Here is an 11104-nt window from a genome sequence, read left to right on the forward strand (position 1 = left end):
AGGTATTAGGAAAGTAAAGGAAAATATTCTAGTCAAATCCTTCTTGTTCTAGTATACAATCAAAAGAAATGTACGGATGTGAGAAACACACTGCAAGTTCGTCTACCAAAATAACGATAATAACCTTGAATCTATGTTCCCATTCAAAGATAAATCCCTTACCCCTATACCTTATTCTTCTTCCCCTTCCTCCTTGACTTAGCATCTTTTAACTGTGCCGCAATCTTTCGCCTCTCCATCCTCCTTCTCCATGCCGCAAAGCGATCCTTCTTATTCCATTCAGGCACTCGAACCCCCGCACGCTCCGCCACGCGCCCAATCTGCCAATTGGCTACACGGTACATGTATCCAGGTCTAAGTGTAGGCGCAATTTCCGCCTCCTTAAGCGTCTTGTTAGCCTTCTCCTGTTCGATATCCCTTGGGACCGCCACCATACCAAGCCGTCTCTTGGTAATGGCGTTCCGGGGTAAGGGAAATTTGTCGGATTTGTCAAAGGCAACCCCGATATATTTGCGGTTAGGATGGCGCTCGGGATCCGTGTAGTATTTCACATAGCCCGTGGCGAGCGAGTAGATGGTGTGATCACGACCCATGCCGCAGTTTTCGCCGGGAAACCATTTGGAGCCACGTTGGCGGAAGATGATATTTCCGGGAATCACGAATTGGTCGCCCGATTTTTTTGCACCGAGACGCTTGCCTGGACCGTTTTTTGGGCCGTTGTTTGCGCGGCCTTGGCTAGCATGGGAGGCATAACGCACTTGAAGCTGGGATCGGAGGATGGTCGGGCAGGATTGGGGTTGGGAATGTCGTCGTTGTTGGAGGACGGAGGAAATGGACATGGAAGGGCAAAAAAGGGTCGAACTACTGGCGTTGCTAGCCGTCTTCCGTGAGAGATGTGATAGTGATCGCGTTGTTTGTTGAGTGGAAAGGAACGATGTGGATGGGGTGAAGAGGAAATCGAGAACCCGCAATGGGGCATTGAATCGAGGTTGGATCATGATATTATAAAAATGGATCGAGATCAGATAGAACCATGTGTATCTCTCCCCGCAGTCCCGATCTCGAGGCGGCGTGGGTGTTGCAGTTGGCGCTGCTGGTATATTATCAACTTTTTCGGAGTTGGGTTAATTCCCACGTGACTTTGGGATGACCAACCTACAATCTAGTTAGGAGTTTGAGGACAGCTTTCAGTCTATACAGACCACAAAATAGCAACTGCAAAATGGTCCGCATATTCACAAGTATCCTTTTGGGTTTGCTGTTGCTTGTGACGGGCACTCGATCCCAGTTTCAATTCTTCGAACAAATGTTTGGTGGCGGACAACAACAGCAGCACGATTCCAGAGAACAAAACGTTCCAAGCGACAGCGACTGGTACCAACGAACTTATGACAATGGTATATCGCATTTAGTATATATATACGAATTCATTTTTCTTTTCTTTTCTAGATCAGAATGCTAACCGCGGCCTCTGCTCAGCACGATGTTCGAACTATCTCTGTCCCGGCACTCTGGCTTGCGTCGCTGTTCCACACCATTGTCCATGCCAACACCCAGCCGTCGAAGATAAGTTTGAACTAGGTGACGGAAGCGCAATATGTGTGTCGAAGGGCGGATTCAAGTTTGGCGAAGCGGCTAGGAAAGTCGAGCTGGCCAGAAAAGGATTACTGTGAATTCAATATTCGGTACTCAAACGCGATGCGATTATATACCCTGCTCATGCGATTTGCTACGCATTTCGCTCTCCATCTTTGGCGCTACATATTTTCAATTACGACTGCATAGAGCGTGACGAGGATTTTGCATGTTGGTCGACGATATTTTGCAGTTATTATATTTGCATTTCCCGCGCTCACAGCGGCAGGTTTCTTTTATTGCAGAATATCTGGCCGGGGAAATAACTGAAACAAACGGCTATGTGTGCAATGGCAATTAGGAGTTATTTCCACTGATTATGAATTAGTAAAATTAGATTTGCCAATTGGCTTTTCGCTGAAGTGCTATGCGCTTCTATGTAATTACATAGGGTTCCAAAAGCTTGTTTACACTTGAGGTTCCCCATCAAAATGTGAAATCTGCCACTTTTTCCACCTCTAATTCCTTCAATGTGTCCATTTGGCATTGAAATTACTGAAAAATTGAAGATCAAATTAAGAATTATCAGAATTCTTATGTGTTTATTTTGTTCTGTCTATAAACAAAGAGAAAAGCCAGTTATCACTCTTGATAATGTCATATATCAAACTGTCTACAATACAATCAATTGTGTACAATCTATCAAGATCTTCAATTCTTGTCTCTGAAGTGATTATTCTTGAAAGCTTAATTTTCATGAGCAAAGATACATTTTTTATTTAATATAAAAAAGCTTGTAAGAAATCCCGCTGCTTGGGGATTCTTTCCCACTATTCCTGCCTCTCATACTAGGGCAGCCCCAATCACTCCCCTTCTGGGGGTGGGCAAATGAACCTCTAATTCCCAGAGATGAAGGCATCTTTAATTTCTTCAAAGGGTTGGAAAGCTCAGGCATGACACTCTATAGCAGGAGCTTCATGAAACATGCAGCTGGGGCAGGACGGAGTGAAAGTGCGAAGTCATTCATTATGTTGCTATTAAACAATATCATCGCAGATATCATTGGTATATATCATCGCTAGATATCATCAATAGATATCATCGGTGGATATCATTCATTCAAGCAGGTCAGTAGATAGATAGTCAGCTAGTAAGCTAGCATTGATGGGTAGGTGGGTAGCTAGATGGTGATGTTGATTCTCATAGAGATTGGTTGGATATTGAGCAGGCAGGTTGGTTGGTAGGTAGGGAGGCAGTTAGGTAGCTAGCTATTATCTAGCTAGCATTTTCTATTCTATTAGCAATCGATCGGATATCGAGCAGACAGGTAGGCAGGTAGGCAGGTAGGCAGATAATTCAGGGGTAAGAATAGGGGGTATTTCGCAGCTGGAGATTATAGATGCAAAAATCTCCTCTAAACTCATGCAGATTCAAGCCATATTATTGCACACATTGATATCCAATCATTTCAGCCACAAAAATGAAGCAACTTTTGTTCCCCCCTCAGAGCTTTGTGTCATTCTTAGAGACTTCGCTTCGCTCCGTCTAATAATTGTTGAGATATTCAATTATTTGTAAAGCGTAAACAGACTCTTGAACCCTAGGTGTACGATTGACATCAGGTTATCCGCCGCTGGCAGTGCCAAGACACAACAACATCTTCAGCATCTTGTTCTCGTTATCTTCGTTCTTAAACTACTGGTAGAACCTAAAACATTCAACACGATATCTCTTCGATATTCATCCCTATTACTATGCTGCTGCTCGCTTTGCTACCATGTTTTGCTGGCGATCGAAGCTACCCACCCCACGCCCCATGTTAAATACCAGGGCGGCATCTTTAAGATCACACCCTTGGACAAGGAAGAACTTGAACTCACGAATCACTCCTCTCCGCCGGAAGGCGCTGAACGTCCCTGGTCGACGAAATCCACCCCCTCCTCCATCCCATGGAGACTTGACAAAAAATGCGCAATCTGGACCTGAAAATGCCAGCGCCGCGCCAGCACAAGAATCGGTTTCCGCGACTCTGCGGAATACCAACCCAGAAGATAATACACTTCTCGCACCCGTTCACATTCCAGAAGATCCAAATGCAGTTCTCAAGGAAAATCACCCGGCCGCGGGGCTCCTGGCAAACTCCGGCTTGGTTGTTCAGAGGCAGTTAGAGATGATGAATGTGCTTCTGTACGTCAACAATTTTAACGCTCACTGATACCTTCTCTACTAGGGGCGACGCATGCTGATGTGATACAGTGGTTTCGAACAAGCGAATCGGTACACCATACTGGATGCGCAAGGGAACCATGTTGGTTACATAGCTGAGCGGGACAATGGAATGGGCAGTATGCTCGCTCGTCAGTGGCTTCGAACACATCGCTCGTTTGTCACTCATGTCTTCGATAAACATCAAAATGAAGTCCTACGTGTATGTGGATTGCCTTGAGAATGAATGCGTATATTGGTTTTTCTAACTATTATCACCAGTTCCACCGGCCCTTCGTCTGGGTCAACAGTCGAATCCGAGTCTACGACCCGCTAAACCTAGCCTCTTCGTCACATTCATCTTCAGCAGCTGTGCAAACCAACGGTTCGTGGCCCCTTATTAAACCTTTCGAAGGCGATTCCACACGAATATCCTCCCTCGACCTCGCAGATATGCGCGTGATTGGCGAAACACATTCCCAGTGGGCTCTCCTGCGACGGAAATACAATCTCTTCCTCCTGCATCCAAATCCAACTCCGGAAACCAATCTCCTCACAAAACGAGTTCCTTTATCTCATGCACATCTTTCCAAATCTCAACAATTACAAGTTGCCAGCACCTATGAACCCGGAACATCCGGCGAGTTCGGCCAGTTTGCCTACGTCGACGAACCATTCCTGTCATGGGATTTCTCTCTCCGATCCGCAGATTCACGGCTGATAGGATCCGTCAACCGCAACTTCGTCGGCTTCGCTCGGGAATTATTTACGGATACTGGTATGTATGCGCTGCGGATGGACGCTGCGGCTCTAGCGGAAGAACGAGAAAAGGGACACGTCATTTCCCAGACGCATAGAGAATCACACCCCTTGTATGATAGCAGCGACAAAAGCGGGATGACCCTGGATCAACGGGCCGTCATGCTTGCCACTGCCGTTACAATTGACTTCGATTATTTCAGCCGCCATAGCTCTTCTGGTGGGTTTTGGCCCGTTCCATTTTTCGGCTCGAGTGGGGCACCAGTTGAAGGAGGTGCAGCTGGAGGTGCTATTGAAGGTGCTGCTGCGGAAGGTGCTGCAGGCGCTATTGGGAGAGGTGTCGCTGGGGCCGGAACAATTGCTGGATACGAAGCTATGCAAAGACGTGCATCTACTGATAATAATCAGCAGCAGCCACGTGAAGAACAGCAATCGGAAGAATACCCCCCACCACAGCAAGGGGACTACCAGGATGAAGAGGTATGGGGAGATAATGGACAAGATTGGTGGAATAGAGACGGTGAAGGCTCGCCTGGTGCCAATGGAGGAAACGGAGTTTGGGGTCAGGAAGGTGGAGGTGGTGGCGATGGCGATGGCGATGGCGATGAATGGGATGATTTCTTCTGAATCTATTATGCTGCACCCGACGGATTTTGTATATAATGTTTGGCTTTTTATATATCCCCTTTAGATATCATTTTTTTTAGAGCGGCACACTGGTGCGGGTGGAAACCGAATCTAAAGATCAGACTATGTATGTACCAAGTATATACCAATATTTCTCTCCATATCTTTTGTCGTTAGATTTTACTGTTATATAATGTTGCTGGTTGCAATCCTAGCTTAATACGAGCGAATGATTCACGTTGATATATCCTAGTATGTATATTTTTTTTCGTCGGTCATTATTGCCCTATATGTCTGGCTAGTGATTGTTGTCCGCCCAGAAATGTCCCGGACGAGGAAATACGTCCAACCTGACAGCAAATAGCCACATCTTAGCTCTATTGACTAGAACCTGCACAACGTATACTGGCTCTCGTATACTCTCGTTTTCTCTTTCTGGATACCCCCGAAATACCCAATATAACGTTTTGTCCCAAGGCAATCTTTCCAGCACCTCTCGCAGAAAACCCGCTCACCTCAAAACGCCAACCGCCAACCCACCAGAACACCACATCCCAGCATTTCCAAATCGAACTCTTTCCGCACACCCACTCAAAGGGCCTAAGAGGCGCATCACGAAAGTATACGATAATGGCAACCTCTGTCGCCCAAAAGCGACTTTTCTACGAATACAAGCTCCTCTCCACAAATCCACCAGACGGCATAACCGCCGGTCCCGTCAACGAAGATGACATGTTCCACTGGGAGGCGCTGATCCAGGGCCCTGAGGGCACACCTTTTGAAGGCGGCGTGTTTGCTGCTGAGCTCAAGTTCCCCAAGGATTATCCGCTCAGTCCGCCCACGATGAAATTTCTGGGCGGCGGGGTTTGGCATCCGAATGGTATGTAATAGCAAATAATAACAAACAAGAGTGATAATAGACAGTGGTCTATCAGTTTCACTGCTTGTATAATGATGCTGCGCAGCGAGCACCGGATAAGATATTACAATGGACTTTATTGTACTGTACAAAATGACTGACTATGTTCTCTCTTCCTCCCTGGCTTATTTGCAGTGTATCCCAACGGCGCTGTATGCATCTCCATCCTACATCCCCCAGGAGACGACCCGAACCACTACGAGCACGCCTCAGAGCGCTGGAGCCCCATCCAATCCGTCGAGAAGATTCTTATTTCGGTCATGAGTATGCTTGCGGAGCCGAACGATGAGAGTCCGGCGAATGTGGAGGCAGCGAAGATGTGGCGGGATAAGAGGGACGAGTATGAAAAGAGGGTTCGTAGTGAGGTTAGAAGGAGTTTAGGGCTTTGAGTTTTTAATAGGGGCACGCGGCTGGGAATACGCTGAAGGATCAAGGACTGGATGGGGTGGTTTTATATAGTAAGTAATTTTGGCTCTTTTGTCTTTTTCTTCTGAGGGGAGCGCTGGATGGTTGGTGATATTGGTTTTCTTTGATATGATTTGTTTTTATTTTTTGGTTTTTTTATAGGAGTTTGTTTCATCGGGCGTTCATTTTAGGGATTGGATTTGTTCTTATGAAGCGTTATGGTAAACTCATGTCTATAGCAACTGTTCGTTTTTTCCCTACTTCTCTCATGAAATTCATGGTAGTGCGCTTAGACCAGTTCATGAACAACGGCAGAAGCAACTCCATCTCTAGAGACCGTTTTCTAGAGACCGTTTGAGATGCACTCAGACCAATGTCTGCAGCTTATGGTCTAGCCATGTCTCAATGCCCCCTTCCCGTTCGTACAACATCTCAATCTCCGCCTTCACATTGGTCATAAGCATATGCTGCAGCTCCCACCTCCAGGCCGGTTCCGGCCCATCCTCTGCGAAAACCGGGCTCCGCCCTAACATGTCCTGGGCCTTCTTCCTATCCCTCGAAGTCAGCGGTATTAGAGCATCATCGCCCTGTATTTCAAGACTTGAAGGAACTAGTTCTGACGCCTGCAGACCGAGCCACTGCACATTATGGACTGCAAGATTGGTGTTATCATGTGCTTGCGCTCTTGAACCGTATTTATAGGTTGACATGATAGCCATGCCGTCTGGGTCACCATCCACAAGCATGAATATAGGAGGTTGACGGAATGGCAGTGCTCCTGATGCTGATGGTGGGACTCGGGATAATAAATGGAGAAACGCACGGGTGCTGATGTCTGGATACCCCTTCCCCTGGACATCGTTTCGATATCAGATTACCCACGGTTGATTGAGGAGAAAAATATGGAATTCTAGGGTTTTATATCCTACCGTGATAAGAATTCCTGATCCTGCAGCAGATGTTGTATGGTAGTTGACCGTGGCCAAACGGTGGAATGTGGCCTTCCATGTGCCATTTGTTAGTAGCAGAACTAGCTTGGAAGCTTGTGGCCTGAGCTGCATAACGGATTTCAAGTTGTAAATTTACCTCTTTCTCAATCACCAGGATCCATCTAATAGTTGAGGTATCGATTTTCTTAACCGTTTCGACCCGGGGAACGAGCATACCCTGTATACATGTCAATATAACAAATGGGAAAGAGTCCGGCAGGAGTAGCAAAGAAACCTCAGCATGAACGGCCACATCGATCATGAAATCGTCATTTAGTGTGACATTGAAGGTTCCAACCACAACCCCCTTTGCTGCTGCTGCCTTTTTACAACAAGTTAGAAAGAATATCTTGGCGTCTGCGAGATAATGAGATATTCCAGTTCACAGTACCACGTGTAATGCTGTCCTGTCGACACCAATTGTACAAGCAATGTCGTCGATGCATCGATCCACCACACTCTGGGACCCAAAGTACACCGGGTCAAGATAATAGATATCCCGCTTCGAGCTAATGAAGTCGCCTCGGATGGCCTCTGATATATGGCCAAGGATCCGCAAGAGAACCGCTGGGTGATACGAAAGGAATGAAATATTAAACCCGTGAAAATATGTGAACAGAGCACAGCATCGGGTCGGGAGAAACGTACCAAAGCGCCAGGCCTCCTGTGCAGTTTTACCTGGCCATGAATAAGTGCATGAAGGTTCGGTAGTGTCACGTTGCAAAGCTCCTGTTTCCGGATTCAGCGAGAAGTGGGAATGATTCGAGCGTCGTTTTAGAGTGATTGATGGGCATCCGTCAACTCTCATTAGCTCATCGATGAGCGAATCCAGGAGCTGTGAAACAAAATTGCGAACTTTGTCCTCTGGGATTCCATTTTCATTACCAGGGCACGTGTTAGTGCTTTGGCAAGGGACGTTGGGGGGCGTGCTCAAGGTTGGTGCCTCCGACATCACTTGGATAAAACGATATATATTTAGATATGTTCGTGGAATCGGGAGATATCACTTGACCTCATCAAAATAGAAGATGTTTAGATGATTTGCTCAGAATTGTAGAAGATGGACAGTCCAGGTATTGCTAACAGACTAAAGCATTAGGAATGGGATGCAAGGATAGTGGCACCTCCTGGAGGGGAGTAAATGGACATATCTCCTAACAATTCAGTATACAGGTATAGCAAATTGGCCAATCATAGTAGGTCCCTCAAGGTAAAAGAGAGTATGGCCTCTTAAGAAACGTGGTGATCTGAGTGAAGATTTCGAGATGAGGTTGCTGTTGACTGATATTGTGGCGGATGTAAAGCTTGCGAAAACAGAATTTTCTGCCACTCCCTGAAAAGTCGTAGCAAAACACCGCAGAAATAACCAAAATATCTACATATCTCTAGAATCATTCAAATATCATCCAATTTATTCAAAATACACATCTTTATCATCAAATACACATCTTTATCATCAAATCTGTTAAAATGCTGCACAACACCCACTGTTCTGCTGTTCTATAATTTTGTAAATGAATTTCAAATACTTTGTATCTTCATCAGCTCAAATCATCTGTTTCAGATGTTCTGAATAATGATGAGAATTCAGTTGATGATGAGAAAAAGAAAAGGAAGAAGAAGAAAAAAAAAAAAAAAATGAGAAAAAGAAAAAAATACAATCAGAAAATTTTCAATTTTTATGAATATTTACTTTCAAATTTGAAATTTCATTCAAGCTGTATGAACAGATGATTATTATAAAAATCAAATTATAAAATGTTATAATAAAGAATATAATTATCAACTTCTATTATATTCAATATACTGTAAAAAGAATAGCTGAAGAATATATTATAAAATAAAACTGTAAGAAGATAAAAATTACAAATTGTATAACAATTATCTCATCAAATAAATATAAATCTTCAATTAAAATCATGTTTAAAAAAAAGACAAATTGAATAGAGATTATCACTCTTCTGAAGAGGTTATATAAAGAGAAAATGAGTGAATTTAACATTGAAATTATCATCTCTTTTAATTTTATTAATATTTCAATTTTATTTTTAAACATTTCTATAATACACAGTTCTGCAGCTTTCATTGACTATGTATAGTGCTGTGGCGTTCCGCCCCTAGTCTCCCTTCCGCCCTGCTCCTTCCACCCCTGCATTATTATTCCTCTTATTCTTCCCGTATGCTGCGATCGCTCCTTCCTCTGGATTGGATCGCTGACGGGATGACTACGTATATATATAGGGGCGTTCGCCCACCCTTCTAGATTAGAGAAACTCAGACATGAATTATCCTACCAATTGAACGGCGTACGCCATAAGTGCTGTTATTTTAACAAAGAAAAATAAAGAATTAAGAGATGCAAATGAAAAGCAAAAGAGAAAATGAGAGAAAGATTATATATATATAATTTAGAAAAATGTTTTAAAAGTTAAAGAAGGAATAAATCATACATGAAGTGTTAACGAAAAGAAAAAAAAGAATAATGATTTTTGACTTTCAATTATTAAAACATACAGCATCTTGATGTAATAGATGTGATACTATTGAACATACTGCTTATATATATAAAAGCAGATTTGTAAATAATTCTTAATATAATTAATCTATTTTTCTTACATGTTTGTTGTTATATTTGATTATAAAGATACAAAATGATGAAAAGTGGCCGACTCACTTGTATGGCCGACTCGCTTGTGTGGCTGACTCATTTGTGAATTATGTTACACTTTGCATTTATATAATCTTTAACAATTTTTTTTTTCTGTGTAATCTTTTCTGCTTCATACTCTGTACTTGTATAGTTCTAATGATTTTTCTGTGTAATTTTTAATATTTTTTTATTTCATATTTCACTGTGAAGCAGCTTCTGATATTTTTCTGCTTTGATTTTTTTTTTATAAAAACCCTTTTCATACAACCTTTTCTTTTGATCTCTTTTCTCTTTGTTTTCTTAATCAATTCATAACCTGTATTTAGAATAGTGCTAGATTGTTAATTGAAGTACACTCATTACATAAGTGGCCACAGATTCAATTTATATCAAATAGAATTGATAAATTAATAGATTTTATAAATGATAATTGCAATAATTAATCACTTTTTTTCATATCAAATTTAGTTTCTTCAACAATCTAGATATTAATTAAGCATGAATATCAACATCAAATTCATTTTTCACAAGGCAGACAATTTCATCACAATATATAATTGAATATATCTTAAAAAAATCCTTTAAATCTGATAAAATATTAAATGTGATTTTTAATTTTATATCTTTTGTTGAATGAAAACTTCTAGCAGTTTCAAAGCAGTGAATATTTTGTTAAATTCAATATACAGTGATCAGATAACATTTAATGATCCACACAATCTGAGCAGATATATAATCATTGTTTAGATGATGTACAATCTCATTGATGATAAATTCACTGAGCTGAAGGAACATTTTAACAGATTTGATGATAAATGTGTGTATTTTGAATAAATTGAATGATATTTGAATGATTCTAAAGATACATGGTTATTTTGGTTATTCTCTGCCGTGTTTTGCTACTACTTTTCAAGGGGTGGCAGAAAATTCTGTTTTCGCAAGCTTTACGTCCGCCACAATATTTATACTGACTGC

General features: G+C 42.4%; 5 protein-coding genes across 5 annotated transcripts; 3 read left to right on the forward strand and 2 right to left on the reverse strand.

Moving 5' to 3' along the window:
- Nucleotides 1-59: 59 nt before the first annotated feature.
- HCAG_00608 (50S ribosomal protein L27) lies at nt 60-839 on the reverse strand (the record flags this gene model as incomplete). Its single annotated transcript, XM_001543512.1, has 2 exons — nt 60-131; nt 171-839. 2 exons carry the CDS (start codon nt 837-839, stop codon nt 60-62), a joined length of 741 nt encoding a protein of 246 aa, XP_001543562.1.
- A 383-nt stretch (nt 840-1222) lies between these two features.
- Nucleotides 1223-1673, forward strand: HCAG_00609 (conserved hypothetical protein; the record flags this gene model as incomplete). Its single annotated transcript, XM_001543513.1, has 2 exons — nt 1223-1397; nt 1480-1673. The coding sequence occupies 2 exons, from the start codon at nt 1223-1225 to the stop codon at nt 1671-1673; spliced, it is 369 nt and encodes a 122-aa protein (XP_001543563.1).
- A 1679-nt stretch (nt 1674-3352) lies between these two features.
- Nucleotides 3353-5166, forward strand: HCAG_00610 (conserved hypothetical protein; the record flags this gene model as incomplete). Its single annotated transcript, XM_001543514.1, has 3 exons — nt 3353-3762; nt 3832-4003; nt 4063-5166. 3 exons carry the CDS (start codon nt 3353-3355, stop codon nt 5164-5166), a joined length of 1686 nt encoding a protein of 561 aa, XP_001543564.1.
- Nucleotides 5167-5796: 630 nt separating this feature from the next.
- On the forward strand, nt 5797-6474 carry HCAG_00611 (ubiquitin-conjugating enzyme E2-18 kDa; the record flags this gene model as incomplete). Its single annotated transcript, XM_001543515.1, has 2 exons — nt 5797-6046; nt 6221-6474. 2 exons carry the CDS (start codon nt 5797-5799, stop codon nt 6472-6474), a joined length of 504 nt encoding a protein of 167 aa, XP_001543565.1.
- Nucleotides 6475-6855: 381 nt separating this feature from the next.
- HCAG_00612 (predicted protein) lies at nt 6856-8431 on the reverse strand (the record flags this gene model as incomplete). The annotated part of the gene is made up of 5 exons (XM_001543516.1): nt 6856-7341; nt 7420-7491; nt 7577-7801; nt 7871-8046; nt 8128-8431. 5 exons carry the CDS (start codon nt 8429-8431, stop codon nt 6856-6858), a joined length of 1263 nt encoding a protein of 420 aa, XP_001543566.1.
- Between the last annotated feature and the right edge of the window lie 2673 nt (nt 8432-11104).

Source organism: Histoplasma capsulatum, genomic scaffold (genome assembly GCF_000149585.1).
Source record: "Histoplasma capsulatum NAm1 scaffold_1 genomic scaffold, whole genome shotgun sequence".
NCBI classification, from domain to species: domain Eukaryota; kingdom Fungi; phylum Ascomycota; class Eurotiomycetes; order Onygenales; family Ajellomycetaceae; genus Histoplasma; species Histoplasma mississippiense.